General features: G+C 42.7%; 15 protein-coding genes across 15 annotated transcripts; 8 read left to right on the plus strand and 7 right to left on the minus strand.

The window, feature by feature from the left end:
- Positions 1 to 23: 23 nt before the first annotated feature.
- Positions 24 to 1322, plus strand: KL928_001131 (uncharacterized protein; the record flags this gene model as incomplete). Its single annotated transcript, XM_043201463.1, has 1 exon — positions 24 to 1322. The coding sequence occupies one exon, from the start codon at positions 24 to 26 to the stop codon at positions 1320 to 1322; it is 1299 nt and encodes a 432-aa protein (XP_043061590.1).
- A 5-nt stretch (positions 1323 to 1327) lies between these two features.
- On the minus strand, positions 1328 to 2575 carry KL928_001132 (uncharacterized protein; the record flags this gene model as incomplete). Its single annotated transcript, XM_043201464.1, has 1 exon — positions 1328 to 2575. The coding sequence occupies one exon, from the start codon at positions 2573 to 2575 to the stop codon at positions 1328 to 1330; it is 1248 nt and encodes a 415-aa protein (XP_043061591.1).
- Positions 2576 to 2899: 324 nt separating this feature from the next.
- KL928_001133 (uncharacterized protein) lies at positions 2900 to 4936 on the plus strand (the record flags this gene model as incomplete). Its single annotated transcript, XM_043201465.1, has 1 exon — positions 2900 to 4936. One exon carries the CDS (start codon positions 2900 to 2902, stop codon positions 4934 to 4936), a length of 2037 nt encoding a protein of 678 aa, XP_043061592.1.
- A 241-nt stretch (positions 4937 to 5177) lies between these two features.
- Positions 5178 to 6854, plus strand: KL928_001134 (uncharacterized protein; the record flags this gene model as incomplete). Its single annotated transcript, XM_043201466.1, has 1 exon — positions 5178 to 6854. One exon carries the CDS (start codon positions 5178 to 5180, stop codon positions 6852 to 6854), a length of 1677 nt encoding a protein of 558 aa, XP_043061593.1.
- A 426-nt stretch (positions 6855 to 7280) lies between these two features.
- Positions 7281 to 7700, plus strand: KL928_001135 (uncharacterized protein; the record flags this gene model as incomplete). Its single annotated transcript, XM_043201467.1, has 1 exon — positions 7281 to 7700. The coding sequence occupies one exon, from the start codon at positions 7281 to 7283 to the stop codon at positions 7698 to 7700; it is 420 nt and encodes a 139-aa protein (XP_043061594.1).
- A 7-nt stretch (positions 7701 to 7707) lies between these two features.
- KL928_001136 (uncharacterized protein) lies at positions 7708 to 8346 on the minus strand (the record flags this gene model as incomplete). The annotated part of the gene is made up of 1 exon (XM_043201468.1): positions 7708 to 8346. One exon carries the CDS (start codon positions 8344 to 8346, stop codon positions 7708 to 7710), a length of 639 nt encoding a protein of 212 aa, XP_043061595.1.
- An 87-nt stretch (positions 8347 to 8433) lies between these two features.
- KL928_001137 (uncharacterized protein) lies at positions 8434 to 9288 on the minus strand (the record flags this gene model as incomplete). The annotated part of the gene is made up of 1 exon (XM_043201469.1): positions 8434 to 9288. The coding sequence occupies one exon, from the start codon at positions 9286 to 9288 to the stop codon at positions 8434 to 8436; it is 855 nt and encodes a 284-aa protein (XP_043061596.1).
- Positions 9289 to 9484: 196 nt separating this feature from the next.
- KL928_001138 (uncharacterized protein) lies at positions 9485 to 10158 on the plus strand (the record flags this gene model as incomplete). The annotated part of the gene is made up of 2 exons (XM_043201470.1): positions 9485 to 9496; positions 9757 to 10158. The coding sequence occupies 2 exons, from the start codon at positions 9485 to 9487 to the stop codon at positions 10156 to 10158; spliced, it is 414 nt and encodes a 137-aa protein (XP_043061597.1).
- Positions 10159 to 10247: 89 nt separating this feature from the next.
- Positions 10248 to 11189, minus strand: KL928_001139 (uncharacterized protein; the record flags this gene model as incomplete). The annotated part of the gene is made up of 1 exon (XM_043201471.1): positions 10248 to 11189. One exon carries the CDS (start codon positions 11187 to 11189, stop codon positions 10248 to 10250), a length of 942 nt encoding a protein of 313 aa, XP_043061598.1.
- Positions 11190 to 11288: 99 nt separating this feature from the next.
- KL928_001140 (uncharacterized protein) lies at positions 11289 to 12044 on the plus strand (the record flags this gene model as incomplete). The annotated part of the gene is made up of 1 exon (XM_043201473.1): positions 11289 to 12044. One exon carries the CDS (start codon positions 11289 to 11291, stop codon positions 12042 to 12044), a length of 756 nt encoding a protein of 251 aa, XP_043061599.1.
- Positions 12045 to 12077: 33 nt separating this feature from the next.
- Positions 12078 to 12788, minus strand: KL928_001141 (uncharacterized protein; the record flags this gene model as incomplete). The annotated part of the gene is made up of 1 exon (XM_043201474.1): positions 12078 to 12788. The coding sequence occupies one exon, from the start codon at positions 12786 to 12788 to the stop codon at positions 12078 to 12080; it is 711 nt and encodes a 236-aa protein (XP_043061600.1).
- A 63-nt stretch (positions 12789 to 12851) lies between these two features.
- Positions 12852 to 13331, plus strand: KL928_001142 (uncharacterized protein; the record flags this gene model as incomplete). The annotated part of the gene is made up of 1 exon (XM_043201475.1): positions 12852 to 13331. The coding sequence occupies one exon, from the start codon at positions 12852 to 12854 to the stop codon at positions 13329 to 13331; it is 480 nt and encodes a 159-aa protein (XP_043061601.1).
- A 274-nt stretch (positions 13332 to 13605) lies between these two features.
- KL928_001143 (uncharacterized protein) lies at positions 13606 to 15333 on the plus strand (the record flags this gene model as incomplete). Its single annotated transcript, XM_043201476.1, has 1 exon — positions 13606 to 15333. One exon carries the CDS (start codon positions 13606 to 13608, stop codon positions 15331 to 15333), a length of 1728 nt encoding a protein of 575 aa, XP_043061602.1.
- A 1321-nt stretch (positions 15334 to 16654) lies between these two features.
- KL928_001144 (uncharacterized protein) lies at positions 16655 to 17635 on the minus strand (the record flags this gene model as incomplete). The annotated part of the gene is made up of 1 exon (XM_043201477.1): positions 16655 to 17635. One exon carries the CDS (start codon positions 17633 to 17635, stop codon positions 16655 to 16657), a length of 981 nt encoding a protein of 326 aa, XP_043061603.1.
- Positions 17636 to 17835: 200 nt separating this feature from the next.
- On the minus strand, positions 17836 to 20817 carry KL928_001145 (uncharacterized protein; the record flags this gene model as incomplete). Its single annotated transcript, XM_043201478.1, has 1 exon — positions 17836 to 20817. The coding sequence occupies one exon, from the start codon at positions 20815 to 20817 to the stop codon at positions 17836 to 17838; it is 2982 nt and encodes a 993-aa protein (XP_043061604.1).
- Between the last annotated feature and the right edge of the window lie 24 nt (positions 20818 to 20841).

Consider the following 20841-nt stretch of genomic DNA (forward strand, 5'->3'; position numbering starts at 1 on the left):
GCAATTTCAATATAGTATTTCAAATGTCTCACCAAGCTCCGGCTAAGTTTAACTTCTTCAAAGGACACCCTTCGATCGATCTATTACCGAACAAGGAGATTTTGGAGGCCTCCAAAAATGTTTTGTCCAGGTTTGATAATACCATGGACAACTACGACGGAGTCAATAACACGCATCCGCTGAACTATGGCACAGATCCTGGCAATCTAGAGGTCAGAGCTCTGATCGCGGACTGGAATGATAAGAAGTTTGAACTGAAAACAAAGACCGACCCAGACTGTATCAATTTAACCTCGGGATCATCATACGGCATCTTGAATATTCTAGCGCAGTTCTCATGCGCGCACAATGGAGTGACGCGTAGAGCGTTTCTTGTCAGTCCAACGTACTTTTTGATGAACTCGATATTCATCGATGCTGGGTTTGGAGGCCAGATGACGTCCATAGAAGAAGACGATAACGGTCAGATTGACTTAGAAACGCTGAAGCAGAAACTGGAGTTTTATGATTCTCAGGAAGCGGTTGCAAAGTCCATCTCAGAAAAAGATATTGCTCATATTCATGATCCAGATAGGCCCTTGAAAAAAATCTATAGATACATCATGTACATTGTGCCTACATTCTCAAATCCTAGGGGTGGGACGTTGAGCCAAGATAATAGACAGCGTTTGATTGAGCTTGCTAGAAAACATAACATGCTGATTATCTGCGATGACGTGTATGAACTGTTGGATTTCCATAATCGAGTGCCTCACAAAAAAATGGTATACTTAGACAGAGAGACGCTGCCTGAGGGCGAAGAATACGGTAATGTTATCTCCAACACTACATTTTCCAAAATTCTTGGGCCGGGTTTGCGAACCGGCTACCAAGAATCTGCCACCCCGAAACTCGCCTATTTGCTCTCCCAAGGAGGTGCAACTAAGTCTGGTGGTACCCCTTCGCAATTGAATACGGTGATAGTTGGCGAACTTTACAGAATGGGGGCAATTGATGACATACTTGACAGGCTTAACTCTACTTATTCTAAACGTGCGGCCGTTTTAAATGAGGCGCTTCAAAAATACCTACCAAAAGGTACTCAAGTTGCTCCAATCAATGGTGGCTATTTTAACTGGGTCACTCTTCCAGAGCACATCGATGTTCAGGAAGTTGCGAATGAGTGTCGGAAAAGAGGTGTCGTCCTTGCTACAGGAGACAACTTTGAAGTGACTGGAGATCCTAGAGGATGGGGCAAGAGAAGTGTCCGGATGAGCATTAGTAATTTGGATATGGCCAAGATCGATGAGGGGGTCAAAATTTGGGGAGAAGTATGCGAGTAATTGCTCTAATTAGTCTTTGTGAAATATTCTTCTACCAGTCGTTGATAATCTGGGGTATTTTCAGAGATATTTGTGATAGGCGCCCCCCTCCACCTGAAAACGGAATCGATTCTTCTGAAAACCTGTAACTCGTCTTTGCTGAACTCTTTATCAAAATCAGTATCAGAGTCATGAGTGGGGGATTTGGCAATAATTTGATTTTTCAGTTTTATGGGAACAAGCCTCCTTGCCTTGTGATAGTAATATCTAGCCAGTAGAGTCCATTGTTCGGGTGAGAGATCTACATTCAGATGGTGCGAGAGCATGGTAACGTAGATTTCTTCACTATTGGTCAATCGAAACTTCTCTGCTAAGTATTTGCCATACGAAAGACCAAAATATGGCTCTCCCTTAAGGCAATAATGAGAAACAAAGAGTTTTGCAGTTTTTGTGTTCCCTTTGAAGCCATGATTCTGAGAAACATGGTTAATATATTCAAACACGGATGCAGGTTCAAGCTGCAAATAAGCTTCAATCATTGCATTGTGAATCGGAATGCCGCAGTGGATATTCTGCTCTTCAAGAAATTGAAGTATTAGCTTGGGTGGGACGCCTGATCTACTCATGTTTTTCACAATCACTGTATTGATGTGTTCGAGAGGCACCTTCATGACCAACATATTCTCAAGCAAAATATGATCCATCTGCTTCAAATTTGAGTATACGAAATACAAAGACGACCGAGATAGCTCCATCTCCTCCTTCTTTATCTTTTCAAGAAGACTCATCACCGAATCTGTTGTGGTCTTATCGAGCTTCATGTATAATTGAAGAAGCAGGTTATAGGTTAGAATGTCAGGCTCCACATAATCTTCGTCCATTCTTTTCTTAACCATGCTTACGCGGTGGTGGTTTGATTTTCGAACGTAATACTCTAAAATACAGTTGTAAGTTTCAAGGTCCAACACCCCTGTGCTGATCAAGTCTTGCAGCGTTTGATCAACATAGTTTTCCGCCTGGAAAGAATACTGATAGTTTGCCACGGCAAGGTCTCGAGCATACTTGTTGATGCTGTATTCTTCCAGAGTCTTTGGAGGTGGTGGTGGGTAGTGCTTGATGGGTCTTGGTTTGCGAAAATCATAATATTGACTGTCTTGAACTAGTTCGCTCGGTGTGAGTAGGTTTAGTGTTTCAATTATTTTCGTCTCGTCAAGCGATGTCCGGCTTGTGTTTTCAGTGTTGAGAAATTGGATCTCCAGAGCCGGGTGTACCATTTTCAGTCTGGTTATGGTCCGACAACCTTTGCCCCAGCGAAACCAGGAAGATCCTACATGGTTTTTAAGCATTGAAAAATAAAATAATAAGCTTTACACTTTATAGTGATGGTACTTCGAGTATTATATTTGTAACCATGACAGTAAATTTCGATCAAAAGTGATCCATGAGTATGTGTTGCATAGCTTACTCGGAATGATTATAGCATAATGGATCAAGAGCTATGTCCTTACGGTGGGACGCTAGGCGTCGATCGACCCAACCTCCATCTACACATGTGTTGAAATAATTTTGCTCAAAGTACTAAAATAGAGACACGATCAATGCAGGAAGTAATAGATCTGGCACCACTGTTTCTGGCATTACCAACCCTATTCGTGTCTCTTAAACTTACAAATGCAGCCTCTGAGTTTGAGACCCCGTCACTCGCCTTTTATACAGTCTCATTCGTGCAGTCTGCGTTTTTGTCGTCTTTGTTTATGCTCGTGGTAGCTATACTGGCGAAGCTGGGAGATGGCACTCCCTCTGTAAAAGAAACAAAAAAATCAATACAATCGTCACTTGGGCGACAGCTGACGCTCTTTGGTGCCATAAGCTTGATTTTCCTCGCCGATCAGCTACTATGTCCAGCACGGTTCATGAATTTGGTCATTTTTGCTTTGCTCCTGTCGGGCCCAAAGGATAACCATATGTCTGCTAAACTGGAAGAGACCTATGCAATTGATAACGATGGGCTGCTTCATATGATTGGGAAGCATCAACTGTCTATCATATATGCTTTATCATTTTTAGTCGATGTCATCATTGCAAGTATCGAGAACCAGGATTTCATGTCGCTCGTGCTGATGTATGTCCTTCTTCTGATCCCAATAGCTGTTTTTTTGATGCCATCAACAGATCAGCAGCAGTCGTCAATTCTCGGCCACCTCCAAATTCAGACCTCAGGAGTACTGCTGTTGCTTTGCACTATCATGATGTTATCATACAATTTTCAGAGCTACAACCTGAAAATGATATTTGTCACTGCTGGTTCATTGACAATCTTCACAATAAGTCAACTGGAATTCAACCACTCCAACCCTATAAATCAATTTTTCAATAAGAGCTTGTTTCTGACAAATTATAAAAGAAACATCATTATTTTGAATGTTGTTATGGCACTCATACTCCAAACAACAACCGATTCTCATAACAAATTGGAAGCACTCAAGATGAATATGGTAAATTTCGCTATCAATATCCTATTCATGCTGATAGTAAATCCTGTCAAAAAGAGTGAGCGTCCATCGCCTGGCGAAACTGTGTCTGATAAGTCACATCCTAACTCGACTTTTGTGTCATTAGTCGTCCAACTCTTCAACTCGAAAGAGACAAGATCCATTTTTAACTTCTTGCTACTGAATGTGTCTTTCATGTTTATACAACTGCTTTATTCCTTCCGATCCAAATCTCTCAGTCTTTTGAGTGACTCTCTCCATATGATGTTAGACTGCACGTCACTGTTCCTTGGCCTTTTGGCCTCATTAGTTGCAAAAAACAACCAACAGCATCCGACCAGGGAGTTTCCGTTTGGCTTGACAAGAATTGAGACTCTTGCAGGCTTCACCAATGGTTCGCTTCTTTTGGGTGTGGTATTTGGAATTCTTAATGAGTCCTTTCAACGTCTATTCCATCCAGTGGACTTGCGCAAGACTGACGAGCTTTTGATTGTCAGCATTCTTGGACTGGTGGTAAATTTGGTTGGAATTTTCGCTTTCAACCATGGCCACGATGGGTCCCATGGTCATGCACACTCGCACAGCCATTCTCATGAACATACCCATCAACATACTCACGATCATTCCGAACCTGATGAACAGCCTCCGAATCTGAGTGACAATATGCATGGTATTTTCCTTCATATTTTGGCAGATACCCTAGGTTCTGTTGGTGTGATTTTATCAACACTGATCGTCAAAATGACCGGACTCCAGGTCATTGATCCAATCGCATCCATATTCATCGCTTTGCTGATTTTGGTGTCTTCCATCCCGCTTCTTAAATCGTCATCCTCCAATCTTCTTCTTGCCTCACAAGATTCCTCAGTGAGCGAGCTCCAATATGTTTTAGGAGAGGTCCTAAAGGTTCCTGGCGTGAGGTCTTATACAACCCCACGTTTTTGGCCTGTTAGTGATGCCAATTCAAAATTGACGGGCTACATTCACATACAGTATTACCGTACCGAGACGTCGCTTTCCCTGCGCAGCAAAATCGACAAGCTTTTTAAAAGCTGCAAATCCATATCAAAGGTCTACATTCAGTACGAGAATGAGATCGATGACTGCTGGTGTCGTAAAGAGGGGATTTTCAGTGTTGGATAAAATACCGCCCAATGCTGCTTTCATGCGTGTAGGCTCGTACAATATGGAATTCTCTTCTATAGTGCATAAATAATCAGGGCTACACAATAATCTCATATCAGCTGGAGAAATGATTTTCATTTTTTTCCCATTTAGGAATATCTCTAGTCAGAATCCGGCAGGACAGTATCTATTATATACGATAGCTCTTTACTCAGGGTTTTCAGTATTTCTGAGTATGCAAGAAAAAGACGTTTGCGAGATGCCTTCGCACAATCAAGTGCGTAAGAGAAGCCAATTGGCTTTCCGCAGCTTCTTGGCTATGTTGGTTCTCTGTGGTTTATACCAATTCTTCCATCTATCTCCATGTATGATGCGGTCGGAAGAACGAGTCTCGGGATATTTCTCCACTCCCACCGACTCAACCGATGAGCCATTGTGTCCCCTGTATGACAAGGTTGAGTTCAAGGATCCTGACTCTAGTGTTTACATCCTCCACGATGATGAGTTCAAGAACAAGTCGGTCTCAAGATTGAGTAGAGCAATTCAAATTCCAACCTGGATTGACGATGAAGGATCAGACTTCACAAAGTTCACCAAGTTCCATGAGTACCTGGAGACCGAGTTCCAAAGAGTCTTCGATGCTGCTAATGTTTTCAAGGTCAATACCTACGGAATTGTGCTGGAGTTCAAGGGCTCAAACTCTTCATTGAAGCCTGCCATGTTTACTGCCCACCAAGACACCGTTCCGCCAGGAGATCCTCAAAAGTGGGACAAGGGCCCATTCAGTGGCTACTATGATGGAACTAGGGTCTATGGTCGCGGTGCAAGCGACTGTAAGAATCTGTTGATTGGTCTGTTGGAATCAATGGACTACTTGCTTGTCAAGGGATTCAAGCCAGAAAGAACTATTATTTTTGCATTTGGATTCGATGAGGAGAGCAGCGGAAAGTATGGTGCTTCTCACATCAGCAAGTTCTTGCTGGAAAAGTACGGTCCAAACTCTCTGTACCATATCATTGACGAGGGTTTTGGTGTCTTCATGGAACTGCAAAACAAAAATTTCGCTATGCTGGCTACCGGCGAAAAAGGCTACTTGGATCTGGGAATTGAGGTCTTGCAGCCAGGAGGACACTCTTCGATTGCACCAGACCACACAGCCATTGGTACAATTTCGAAACTGATCAGTAGATATGAGGACAGATTATACGATCCTATTCTCGTCAATGTCAACCCGACTTTGAACACTTTGCAGTGCATAGCAGAATACGCGGACATTGAGAAGAGCTTGAAGAAGGATATTTTGAGAGCACACTTTGACGAGAAGTCGAATGAAAGAGTCATCCAGCTGCTATTAGATGACACCAATACAAAGTATAATGTTTTGACGACTCACGCGGCTGATATCATCAACGGTGGAGACAAGGCAAATGCTCTTCCGCAAAACGTCACTGCGCTTATTAACCATAGAATTGCTCACGGAAACGACTTTGACACCATCATGGACAGAATCACAGGAATTGCCACAGGTGTTGCCAAAGAGCACGGCATGGGACTGATTGTCGAGGAAGAAATTCTAATTGAACCTACTCTGGCAGGCTCAATCAATATCAAGGCTATTTACAAGCTTCCGGTTGCACCAATCACGCCCATCAACGACGAGATCTGGGCATCCCTGGCAGGACATTACAGAACTTTCTATGAAGACATCACTTATCCTGAGAAGTTCGAAGATGACGTTCTTGTTGTTAGTGCTGGTATCATGACAGGTAACACCGACACCAGACATTACTGGGACCTGACCGACCACATCTTCAGAGGACAACCTGGATTTACACCAATGACATCTGGAGTCCACGGTATCAACGAATACATTGATGCCGACTCCCACTTGCACATTGTTGCATTTTATTACAACTACATCTTAAGTATTTCTTGAAATAAATCTTTACACGGTGTAAATTTGACGATTTTAAAATTTGGAAGGCAAAAGATCTTGAATAAACAGGCACTCAATGATGGTACAGCCTGCGACTTTGGCATCTGAATATTCGAATGAGGTTCCTCTTCAACCAATAGAGCACAGATTTAACCCGTATACAGGTAAGTGTAGTCCACAAGGGATTCTAACCTTATAGATAATGGTGGTACCGTGTTAGGAATTGCAGGCGAGGACTTTGCTGTCCTAGCAGGTGATACAAGGAGCACGTCTGGTTACAGTATAAACACACGCTATGAGCCGAAGGTGTTTCATGTTGGTAGCAATCTGCTGTTGACAGCCAATGGGTTTGCTGCCGATTCCGCCCAACTTATCAAGGTGTTTAAAAACCAACTGGAATGGTATCATTTTGACCACAACAAGCCAATGAGCACGCAGAGCGCCGCCAGATTTATACAGCACCTTCTTTATGGAAAACGGTTCTTCCCTTACTACGTCCACACGATTTTGGGGGGACTGGATGAGGAAGGTAAAGGTGCTATTTACTCATTCGACCCAGTGGGATCCTACGAAAGAGAACAATGTCGTGCAGGAGGAGCTGCAGCTTCTTTAATTATGCCATTCTTGGATAACCAAGTCAATTTCAAAAACCAGATGGACCCTGCAAGTGATGGCAAAAAGCGTAAACCATTACGTTTCCTTTCGTTAGAGGAAGTCATACAATTGGTGAGGGATGCTTTCAGTTCGGCCACCGAAAGGCATATACAGGTTGGTGATGGATTGGAAATTTTGATTGTGACTAAAGACGGAGTGAGGACTGAGTATTATCCACTGAAGAGAGATTGAAGGTAGTTTATTGAGGTAAATTGAAACCGATGTTCTTGATAACCTTTTGGTAGTAGACGTAGAAGAAGTCTGAATACACCAATGTCTGAATGATACCCGTTGTCAGTGCCAGCTTATCCAAGTGTCCTTCGGCAAAGTATCTGTAGAACCAGTTTGGGATATACAATGCTCTGTAAAGACCCAATGCGAAAATATAATGGATAGTAAGCAATTCTGCCTCTCCGCTCTTTTGTAGCATGAATAACTGTGGTAGAATGCAAATGGATTCAAGCCATAGACTGAAACTCCACAAAACCTCGGTAATGGTCATCTTGTGGTTGAAAATCAAACCAAGGACAAAGGATGGCGCAATCAAGTATTGAATCTTGAAGTCATCACTGTATTCTCCGATGTTTTTGGTATACTTCTTGAGCAAAAAGATAGTGTATATAGAAGATGAAATGAAGAAAATCTTCATAAGAGTATTGTACAGCGACACGTAACTGTAAAATAGATCCAGGTATCTAGTCACGAATACCAAAGCATACAGGATGTTTGTCTTCAAGGAAATGCCTTTAGCTGACTTTCTTGTCCAAATTGTGTGCAAGAGAATGAAGATAGAGGCCAAATGGCTCAGATCTCCGGCAATTCGGAAAATATTCAGCATTTCTTTATGCTTGTTTAACACGCAAATGAATTTTGTTTTTTATCACAAATATATAATCTATCGGCTGCCTCCTTGCACCAGATAAATTCAGAGATCGCGATACTGAGCATTCACATCGTCGTCCTCAATATCTTCCTCGACCTCGGTAGACTCCAAACTGTTCACTAGTGAAAATTCTGTTTGTCCAACATCCGACCCCATCAGCATCTCGACGATTTCCTCTGGGCCCACGTCGTGATCCAATTTAAACGGTTTTTCATTGTGCTCACGATTTTTAGGGAAATAGAAAAGAGTAGGGTATTTCGTGACCTTGAATCGTGCCAGCAGAACATTGTTTTCGGCCTTGGAAACGTCTACCGCTCTGAAAAGTGTTCCATCCTTCACCTCATTTTTGTAATACTGTGCTAATCTCTCGTAAAAAGAGTTATGGGCATTGTCCCATCGTTCAGCCCACGGAGCGTAAAAAACGAGCAACACGTCATTCTGTAATTTCTCGAAAAGTTCTTGGTCGATGTTCTCCGGTGAGACTTCGACAACGGTCTTTGGTGGGTATATTGGATGAATCCCCGTTGCATCTTGCAGGTACTCGATCATTTTCGCGGTCGTCCGAATACCTGTGTATGCTCCAATATCGTCTCCTTGCGAAGAAAAGAGCTTGAGAGTGGGATATCCAAAAAGCTGGTACTTGTCACGGACTCTCTTGTTCGTACGACCATTTATTTTGAAGATTTGGAGATTTGTACCCTCGTACAAATCCACCAACGGTTCAAAATGGGGTTCCAAATCCAGACAATGCTTGCATCCGGGAGCGTAGAAGTAAACAAACGAGTATTTGCCCGGCTGGCCAAAAACTAGGCTTTCAAAATTCGAGTCATCCACCTCTACAAGTGAGGCGAGTGCCACACCACATAGAAATAGCAATCCGTGTAATAACGTTCTCATGGAAAATGATCACTGTTATCCCAAATTGGGATATTTCGGACTTTAAAATAGCACAGCCTGGAAAATAATAATAAATGGAACTTGGACTGAGCAAATATTATGATGAGCAAATATCTCTGTTCAACGGCTTAAAAGGGTCCCTAAATCTCTTGTATACATACGATCTAATTGATAAGATGTGTTGATAAGAATCAAGATGTTGAGAACCGTTTTTTGAATTTTGGGAGCTTGTCATGCCTTGCGCAACTTGCCTTTCCTCCTTTTCTTATGTCAGCGGGTAGTGCAAATTAGTAATTGCCACCAATAAGATAGCTCTAGAATATTTAAGACTCCGAACAAACTCAGTTTCTTAAACTTCTTTCGAAAATGGTCAAAGCTGGTAAGTAAGAAGAAGATTAACCAGTTGCTAACAATGCAGTCGCTGTCGTGAGAGGAGACTCTACTGTTAAGGGAATTGTTACTTTTGAGCAGGCTTCCGAGTCTGAACCAACCACCGTTTCATGGGAAATCTCCGGTAACGATCCTAACGCTCTGAGAGGTTTCCACATTCACCAATTCGGTGACAACACTAACGGTTGCACTTCTGCTGGTCCACACTTCAACCCATTCGGCAAAAACCACGGAGCACCAGAAGACTCCGAGAGACACGTTGGTGACCTTGGTAACATCACGACCGATGCAAATGGAGTTGCTAAGGGTGCTAAACAGGACAGTCTGATCAAGCTTTTCGGCGAGAACTCCATTTTGGGAAGAACTGTCGTCGTTCACTCTGGTACTGATGACTTGGGTAAGGGTGGCCACCCAGACTCTTTGAAGACTGGTAATGCCGGTGGCAGACCAGCCTGTGGTGTCATCGGCTTCTCTTCCTAAATGACGTTTATGGGTTGTTTCCTAAGTTTTGTATAGTTGATCTCGTCAACTCCCACTAAATTCTTTACCGCAATCGTAGTCTATTTACATTATTCGCTCTCCCAAAACATCAAGCCGGCTCCAGGACCAGAGCTGTGTCGACTGAAGTAGTCAAAGTCAATGGACACGGCATTGGCTAGCATCACTGCCTTCTGATCGAGCGTCATTCCTTTATCTGAAATGGGGTAGTACAGATCTTCCAGCCCCTGAAAGCTCAACGGATCCATTCGAATCACATAGATTCCTGTGTCTGTGAAGAATTCTCTCGCAAATCCAACAAAGTTTCTTGAAACAGCGCCCAATATCGTTCCATTCTCTGCCCTAATAGGGAATTCCCACGATAGGAAGCCAGAGTCAATGGCTCCAAACTGGTCGAAAGTGTCATCCCCACTCGCTTTGAAGAGGTTATACCTGCGTCTCCACAAGTGCCAACTCTGAACTGACTCTCCAATCAAGGCCCCATCCGGGTAGCGGGGATCTATCACATTAGGAAGAAATGCCTTGATGTGAGAATTGATGAAGCTGAACGGTCTTTTGATAGTCATCAAAACGTTGCCATAGTTATCGAGTAGGTCCACAGTGAACGGACGATGAAGCCTGTATATTTGTCTCATTATCGCTTTGGTGAATCCAAAGTCGCGCTCCAGAAGCCAACCTAACTGATTGCCCATGGAATCCATCAGAACATATCTATTAGCTTGCTCAAATCCCAAAAACAAGTTCATGTACTCAATTTGCCGCTGTATAACCAAGGTAGGCTGTGACAATATCGCGGCCAACGGATCCGAGTGACTGATGATTCCTCCAGGATTGGGAGTATGCACATAGCTCGTGTGAGACGAGGATCGCGAGTAATCCTCTCTTCCATAGCGACCGGTCATCTTTCTCATTCCATACCGGCTGCTGTACCACCTGGTGCTCCATATACCAGAGCGACTTCCTTTCGACTGTCCAGCTGCTGTCTTTACTGACTGAATCAGCGATGACCACATACTGTTTTGCCTTTAATTATATTGAAGTTTTTACTTCTCCCGCACTACCTTTTCCAAGGCTCTAAAATTTTTCAAAACTTTCTCATCGCCAGCTTCCAGATGCGTTTGTCTAGAGTGTTTTCGAGGGGAATTCACTTGGTGCCCAGGCTCAAGAATCACCAGCAGTGGTCACAGGATGGCATTAAGGGCTTAATGTCCCCAAAACAATACAAGACGAGTTGGACAGACTACCAGAAGTTTCTGACCACCAATCTCACCTTCAAAACCATTGGAACCGAGCACGAGACAAGAACGCCACTAGCCATCACCCTTGCCACGGCGAAAAAGCCCGAACTAGGCCCACTGTTCCACTACGCCTCGCAATCTCACAACAACCACTTGTTCTTTGAACAACTGCAGGACGCCTCTACCGATCCACCGGCGCTCAAATCGCGTCTCGACAGACACATCACCACTGCATTTGGCTCACTAGAAAACCTCAGAAACGACTTTTTGTATGCAGCTGATATACTGACTGGAAATGGATGGGTTTTTCTTGTGGAGACACAGGAAAAAACCGTAAAAATTATATCTTGCAACAACGATGGCACCCCGTATTTGTACAGCAGAAACCAATCGTCTGACCTTAACGGTGCCATCAGCATTGACGACTTCGAAAAGCTCATTTCCAACAAGGACAGACTGAACAAGAAAATAAAAGACTATACCGTTCCGCTATTGGTTTGTAATGTTTGGGAGCACGCCTACATTGAGGATTATGGAGTCAACGGTAAAGCCGATTACCTTGAAAACTTCTGGAACTGTATCAATTGGGAGGTCGTTAACAATAGACTCTTTGTTAATATAGGTCTCTAATGTACATAGACATAATTATACTTGGATCATTATCTATTCTTCAAGCTTGTAATCATCGTAATCACCACAAAATAGCAGTGTCTCGCGCAAATATGGATCATTGTACACATCAGATTTGGAGAGTGAAGATATGAGACTAATATTGAAACTGCTCAAGGCTAGGTTCTTCTTGATGAGATGGGTACTTCTTTCTTTCAACCGCTCCAATTCTGGAATCTGCTCTTCCTCTCGGATTTTATTTTGGAAAGAGAGGTCTTTATTTTGCTCCACCAGATGAAGATAGCTTTGCACCAGCTCGCGAAGACCTCCAAGAGACCTATTTACGCTGGCAACTGATCCATCAAGGAAACTATGGATACTATCGGTTTTGTTCAATTCATCCATGAGAGATTTGTTTGAGGTGTCACAATCTTTTGCCAGTCTGGCTAAATGAGAATCATTATCTGTATGAATAGCACGTAGTATGGGATAGGTTATCATATGCTGTTCTATAATGCGAAGCCGTATATTCAGCATCTTCTCCAAAAATGAATTCACCGTCTCCTCTGTATCCTTGTTGAGGATTTCTGCGTGCAGAAGAGCCAGTTGAAGATCTGGCATTTTGTGCAAAGCTTCATCAAACTCTTTATCAATCGTCTGAGGAAGCTCTTCCAATTTGGCCTTTTTAGTTGCAATTAACAGCTGATCTACTACTGATATTAGCTGTCTGTAAACTTCGGCGTGCTCATCTTCCAACGAAGCCATTTCGAGTTGTTTGATAGACAAAATATTTTGTTGATTTATTTTTTTTAATTTGGTTAATTCTTCATGTCGTTTAAGTTCCCCACGATATATGACTTTCCTCCATTTTTCACTAAGCAGATACATAGTCAAACGCTGGAAACACAGAAATCTCATTGGATCCAATTGATATTAGATTACTGCCAGTACAACAAGATCTGGATACTATCGTTGAACGGGGAGTCAGGGGACTCAGCATTGGACCACGTGGATCCTCAGGACGAAGATGATGACGATGACTACGCAGAAGTTACCAAGCAATCTATCTTCACGAACAACAAGATTGATAGAAGCTTAAAGAGTGAGTTCATTATGGAGATCTACAACGAAATGATTTCCAAAGAGAAAGCGGAATGGGTGAATCCTAAAAATCACAAGCACGGAATCATCGTCTATTGGCATACATTAGAGGAGTGGGCAAATATAATATTCGAATGGGTAAGTGCATCTTTGACTTGTATACTGACCTTTAGATTGACATTACAGGGCAGAGCAACACTGTGCTGACATTGTACGAATTGCGCAAAGGTGACCTCGCTAAAACGCAAGAGTTTTATGGAATCAGCCCAACTGTCCTAATAAAGGCCTTGAATGTACTAGTCAAGACGGATAGAGCGCAAATTATGAAAGACGATAATGGTAAAATAGCCGGGGTGAAATTTAGTGATAAATAAAGTCGATAGACGCACCGCGTCGCGTCGAAGTGAAAAAAAATGTTCAAAATTTTTTTGGTTTCATCTGATAGTCTTCTTTCTCAAAGTTCTGACTACACAAGATTATCATGAAGTACGTCGTTGTTTCTGGTGGAGTTATCTCAGGCATTGGAAAGGGTGTTTTGGCATCCTCTACTGGTATGCTGTTGAAAACACTTGGTTTAAGAGTCACCTCTATCAAAATTGACCCATACCTGAACATCGACGCAGGAACTATGTCTCCTCTAGAGCACGGAGAATGCTTCGTTCTGGACGATGGTGGAGAAGTGGATCTTGACTTGGGAAACTATGAAAGATATTTGGGTATTTCCCTTACTAAAGACCACAATATTACCACAGGCAAGATCTACTCTGCTGTTATTCAAAAAGAAAGAAAAGGTGATTACTTGGGTAAAACTGTTCAAGTTGTTCCTCACATCACTAATGCCATTCAGGACTGGATTGAGCGTGTTGCCAGAATTCCAGTCGATCCCTCTGGAATGGAACCAGATGTCTGTATCATTGAACTGGGAGGAACAGTTGGAGATATTGAGTCTGCTCCCTTCGTTGAAGCCCTAAGACAATTTCAGTTCAGAGTTGGACATGAAAACTTTGCTTTGATTCACGTGTCGCTTGTCCCAGTGATTCATGGCGAGCAAAAGACCAAGCCTACCCAAGCTGCGATCAAAGATCTGAGATCTCTTGGCCTGTCTCCAGATATGATTGGTTGCAGATGTTCCTCCAGATTGGAAAAGCCAACGATCGACAAGATCGCAATGTTTTGCCATGTTGGTGCTGAGCAAGTTCTTGCCATTCACGACGTGAACTCTACCTATCATGTTCCGCTCATTTTGAAAGAACAAAAGATGATTAATTATTTGACCAAAAGATTAGAACTTCACAAAATGCACATTCCGCCCCTGATGGTCGCCAAAGGAGAGGAGCTATACAAGAATTGGGTTGAGCTGACAACACAGCATGATAGATCTTACGAGAGAGTCACCATTGCAATTGTCGGAAAGTACACTAATTTACATGACTCGTATTTGTCTGTGATCAAATCGCTCGAGCACAGTGCAATGAGATGTTCCAAGAAACTGGAAATTGTCTGGGTCGAGTCGGGAAATTTGGAACCAGAAACTGAATTAGTGAACAAGGCCGACTTCCATTCTGCGTGGCAGCTGGTTTGTAAAGCTGATGGAATCTTGGTTCCAGGCGGTTTCGGTACTAGAGGTGTTGAGGGAATGATTGCTGCTGCTAAATGGGCTCGAGAGAACAATATTCCATATTTGGGTGTTTGCCTTGGACTGCAAGTGGCGGTTATTGAGTTCATTAGGAATGTCTTGCATGTCGAGGGTGCAACCAGTGCTGAATTTGTGCCAGAGATCGCCGACGAGCAAGCAGCTGTTGTTTATATGCCTGAAATTGATAAGGAGAATATGGGAGGTACCATGAGACTGGGCCTGAGACCAACGTGCTTTGATTCCACTGCTGAATTTTCCATTATCAAAAAGCTCTACGGTGGTGCAGAATCTGTCTTGGAAAGACACAGACATAGATACGAAATCAATCCAGCCATGGTTGAGGCCATTGAGAAGCACGGAATGAAGTTTGTTGGAAAAGATGAAAAAGCTGAGAGAATGGAGATCTTGGAGCTTGTAAATCATCCATTTTTCGTTGCCACTCAGTACCACCCAGAATACATCTCAAAGGTTTTGGATCCGTCCCGTCCATTTTTGGGATTGGTTGCTGCCGCTTCTGGCATGTTGGATGAGATTTTGAAACAAGACTTGAGAAAGGCTGCTAACGATTTTTGAAGGTGCTCGCAAATAATTTCTGTCTAATGTGTACATAACTATTCGTGGAGCATGTGCATGTATTACACTAATATAAATAATATACTTCGGGCAAGGGCCCACATCGCAAAACTGTCGACTGAGTATGATACGCCTGGCTGGATCAATTATCATTGAGATATTGAGTGTTAGGGTAAAGTGAAGATTTTGCCTTGAAGCACGAGAGTAAGTCCTTTTAGTCTGGCAAATTGATAAAAATTACGACTACGCAATTCATATTGGGTTGTAAAACTCGTCATTGAGGGCCAATGTTCACTGGATGGGCAATGAGCTCCCGATCATCTTTAGTAAAGTTGAGCAGATTGCAACCGGAATATGCGAAGACTTTTTGGATTATTAACAATCGTCTGTCTCTCAAATCCCAGGGCATTTTGAGTTTCTCATAACACCTTAGCAGAGAAAGGTGAGCTGGGCGCATTGTGATATCTTACTTCAATGATTCGTGTCTCAAATAAGAGCTTAATAAAATGAAGAGTTTCATTTCTTGTAGAAGGCCTCCTTCTAGATGCTTTGAACAAGTCTCCCTTTTCAAAGGACGAGCAAGGGATAGGTCACCAGTAACGGCCTCATATGCTAATTACAATTTCGATCCATAGTATGGTCATGAGCTGTGGCGTATGAAATAAGGTTCAACTTCGAAGTATGAAGATCGCTGAAGAGATAAAAGCTGGAACGCTGAAGTTCACGTACAGCCGGGGCCTCAATCAAATTCTCGTAAATTCGAAGGTATCTGATAATTTCGGATGACTCAAGAAAAGCCAATTGTCAAAACCGCTTTCGCACGATGGAATCATCAGTCGCAGATCATCATTCTTGGACCGTGCCCTTGAAGCTTGTGACCATAAAATAGTGTTGGTCAACAACAGATGTTAATATCGTGAATGGCGAACAATCGCTGTCTTGGATGCCATTGATGTAGGCATTCTAGTAATAGTTGAGCTATTTAGAACCTGAAGAAGATAGTTACAGGTTACCAACTTTGAAGAAAAATGGATTCATTTAAGCAGTCAGTCATGGTCGATGCTTCAAATCATGAATGGATGGACCTTTGGGGTTTGCTATGTTGGTTCAGGCTATTGACTTTTTCACAACCGTGGAAAGTCATGGGATCAATTGCAAGAAAACTATCAATTGCTAGAAAACTGCTCATCAGAAGGAATCTTCATAACGGTTGGGGATATTTGGATTCGTTCACAGCAGTAATTAAACACAAACGCTACTTCAGCTAGCTTGTGCACAAACAGAAGTTGCTTTATATTAGTACTTTAATAATGTCTCAGAGCTAGTCTCTAGCAGAGAACTTGAGAACCGCCCATAGGAAACCGCTGCAAAACACGGGGATGGTAAAGTTATCGTCCCAATTAAATATAGTTAGAGCTTCGCTGACCGATGCAACCAATCCGCACAAGAATGAAAGGGTATGCAGGCTAAGATAACTCTTTGAGGGCTCCCATGCGAACTCGGAATAATAGTTGACCTCAGGATATGCTGGCACAAAATAACCGTAGAACAAGTACGACGATCCGACACCTGTAATGAATGCTGCAATTGATCCGGCAAGCGATTTTGACTTGGTGATCTTAGGTGTCAAGTGACCGTATAGACGACCGAACGTAGATGCAGCAGTGTCTGACCAACTTAGAAGCAAAACTGCCATAACAGCGATATCCTTCTTTTGCGTTTGAAAAACCAGACTTAAACCCAGAAGATACCATAAGGTGCCATTGTAAGTATTGATTTCTTTATCTCTCATCAAAAAGCCAACCGCACTGCAGTATAATCCGTTGAAAGTTTGTGATCTAAACCGCAAGAGATCCAGTGATAGCACTGATAAAAATCCCGTCACCAGTGGTTTGATAAGCATTGGAGTTTGAACGTTGATAGTATATAAGTATAGTGTAATGAATCCGATGGAGACATGGAATAATTTGCGCGGCACCTCATGCTTATGTATGAGGGTTTTAAAGCGTTTGTGGGTTTCTAGAAGTATGTCTGCAGTGCTTTGGTGCTGAAAGTCCTGTCCAGGATAAAACTGTTTGAGAGGTTTCTTATCCATGTTTTCAAAGTCCGATGATATAGAAGAAAGATCTCCCGGATTTGTGTCACTTACTTCGGACTCTAGTTCCGTGTCACCCTCTTCATCATCAAAAGTTTCCGAAGCTCCGTTTGATGTGTAATCCGGGTCGTCTTCCTCAATATAAGAGCTATCTACCTGATCCACAACCACGGAAGGCACGGCTCTTTCATTTGCCGATTTGACCATTATTTATAAAATATGCCTTCGATCGCTATTGTCAACGTGCAACAACAAACGTACGGTCACCTCGATTTCTGGACTCAGTGGATATGCCGTGGATATACGTTCCGAATCTTTATAAAAAAGTTTACAATTTTTGCGTAAATGAAAACATAAATTACTTGGCGACACGTAAATTAGAAATGGCAGCGATCTCGATAAGTCCATCATAATTCGAGAGTTTCCTCAGAAACTCTACCATACAAGTCTGCCACAAGTCCTAGAAGAACGTCTAACTCATTAGTAATTGAGTTTGTGACCAGGTTGTACGTGTAAAGGAGAACAAAGTCTTCGTCCGACAGCACTTGCTTTTCTGAGGTACTTCTTTTGCGAATCTCGCTCATTTTAGCGAGCATTCGCTCTTTTGAATGTTCGGTAGAAGCAGGTTTGTTTGCGAGTGGGAACCCCAGCTTCATGGCTGAAGCCAACATGTAGAAAATAAGGAAAACGCGATTCTCAAGTTCCGACATTTCACCTGCTAGATTCTGAAGCACTGAATGTTCGTTGGGAGTAAGCCTTTTATTGATTTCAATGATGGAGTTCAAGTTCTCGAAAGCGTCAATTATCCGAGAAGTTGAAATAAGTAGTTTCTCGTAAATTCCTATGGGGAATGGCCCCTTGAGTCTTATCTCCATTGGAGCCTGTTTGACTAAAGTCTCCAACTCAGACATGATCATGTGAATAGTCTTCCTGTCTCGTATACCAATGAGCTTGTATTCATTGTGCTCGTCAACCTCAAAAGCCAGCGGACCGCTATGCCAAATGATGCCCATTCGCAACCATAAAATGGAGAGCCCTCTACGTATCCTGCTCCGAGCAGAATTAGGGAACAGAGACATTGTCACGATCAAAGCCCAGATGACTCCAAATGAGACACCCAGAAAACGGTGAATAGCAATTTCAAATATGATCGGGTTGTCTCCTCCTTCATCGTCATAGTCGGGCACTTTATCTATCACCTTATTGGCCATAGTCCACGAATATAATACGGTCAAATTGTAGGTGAGAAGAATGAATCTACCAAATGCATTATTTGCTTCCCAGTTGATGATGATATGGAAGCACCCGATGGAAAACAAGAATCCCACAATTGCCATTAGCAGCGCATTTGGGTATAATAGCACCCAAACACAATAAGCTGTGAAAGCCCCTAAAAATGTTCCTAGGAATCTCCATTTGATGGTCATAGTGGTTCCTCCAACAGACTTGTTCATTATAATGCAAAATGTCACCAGAGCCCATTCTCCTCGCCAGTCATCAAAGAAGTCTTTCGTCTTGTCGATGTATGCAAATATGGCTATGAAAAGTGAGCCAATACCCACTCTCAGACCAAATTGGACGTCCACACTTCTTAGGATTTTGACTATTCTCCAGATTCTATAATTTAGGGACATTTTGGCACTGTAATCCTCATTAGTTCCTTGTATTCGAGATATCATATCGTTAATAGTACTTTTTCGTGGAGCACTGGACGACAGAGGAGATGATCGTTTCCAAAACTTCAAAAACTCAAAAGTTTTGGTATCTTTGTAAGTGGACACGGCATTTAACTCCTTCAAAATTCGCAAATATTCAAAAAGCTCCGAGGCAAACTCCAACAGCAGAAAAGAGAAGTTTCCGCAGGATGCAGCCACTTCTTCTTGATCGACTTTGGAATCAAAGTCCGTCTCTGTCTTGAAGAGGTCTTGGTCGTATAGTTTTTTGAGGGCCTTGAGTTGGTTGTCACTGTATAAGTCCTTTGCCAGAGCCAAGCTTTTAGAGTACTGTTCAACAGCCGGTTCTATCTGATTCTCTGAATTGAAAGGAACACCGCTTAAAATTTGTCTGACAGTATACGAGAAACTTTTAATAGACGGTCCCAGATAGTAGACAAACAAATCAAATAGCTCTTTGGAATTTATTGCAACAGCTTCATCGTCGTCAAAATCACTCTCATTAGATGTGCTCCCGTCAACCTGTTCACTGTAGTAGCTGCGCAAGGACGTGGTTTCCGTGTGAACATGGTTACCGATGTCAAGAAGTTCGTATTTGAACTCGACAGACATCCTCATTCCAGCCATGGTCATCCAGAGCTTTCCACACGACTCCACCAGATCTTTGAGTAGGTGATACTCCTTTTCCTTTCCCTTCAAGTACAGTTCGAACTTGGCTTCTTCCAGGTATCTCTTAAGGTTTTTGAGGCTCGACTTGACTTTCTCAACAAGAACGTTTGTCTCAGACGATTCTATGTGATCGTACCCTAAAAAGGACCTTGATACAAGTTTGAGGAGATGAGACTGTGCATCTGCATTTTCGTTCAAGTGTTGCTTTAGCTTCATCTCAGCAGATGTGGGCCACAACAGATAACAGGTCAATGCCGAGACTATACATCCTGCCAGGACAATTCTGAATATTGACCCTATTTTGGCCCATGGCACAACGCTACCATCTTGACTACCTTCCTTAATGACGCAAGAAATGATGACTATGGCGCTCAGCGAACAAGCGGTGTTGAATGTAGGTTTACTGACCCACTGTTTAGTTAATGATATTAAACCAAGAGCAGCACAGCTGAATACAAGATCAATACCATACCCAAGCTCAGGGCTTTCCATGTTATATGATTTGGCCGAAATGCTCATTAGGATCACCGAGATTGAAAATGCAAACGAGAGGGCTAAGATCACGAAAATCAAAGACTGAATCATAGACCCTTTAGTCCTTGTTGGATGGAAGTAAACGACAATTGTGCAAATCAAATGCTTGGAATCAGCATTCCCTAATATACTAGAGAGCGTGGACGAGTAGACAGCCCACGAAGCAACAAAATAGGCCAAAGCTCCCTTGAGCACTCCTTTGCAAGTGTCAGAGGAGACCATACTTTTGAATCTACCCTGAAACCCTTGGTTGCTATCTTCTACTTTCCGTCTGTTGCTTCCAATTTGATTCTCCAACTCAATTTCGTCCTGCGTTTGGTCCCAAAATGAATACGATCGCTGTATTTTCTGGCCCGTATCAGCCATTATAATTGAACTTCGACGATGAATGTTGCCCCTCGAAAGTGACGAGTTATGTCTCAGCGATGGCCTTGTTTGGCCAGCCACTGCTCTGTCCATCGGAAGGAAGGCTGCTGACTCTCCAAATGTCGGGTCAGAATACCCAATAGACATCTCTTCCAAGGAACGTTGAATCTT

This window comes from Ogataea angusta (assembly GCF_019207475.1).
Source record: "Ogataea angusta isolate 61-244 chromosome Unknown 61-244_NODE_2_length_1002155_cov_89.706849, whole genome shotgun sequence".
Lineage (NCBI taxonomy): Eukaryota > Fungi > Ascomycota > Pichiomycetes > Pichiales > Pichiaceae > Ogataea > Ogataea angusta.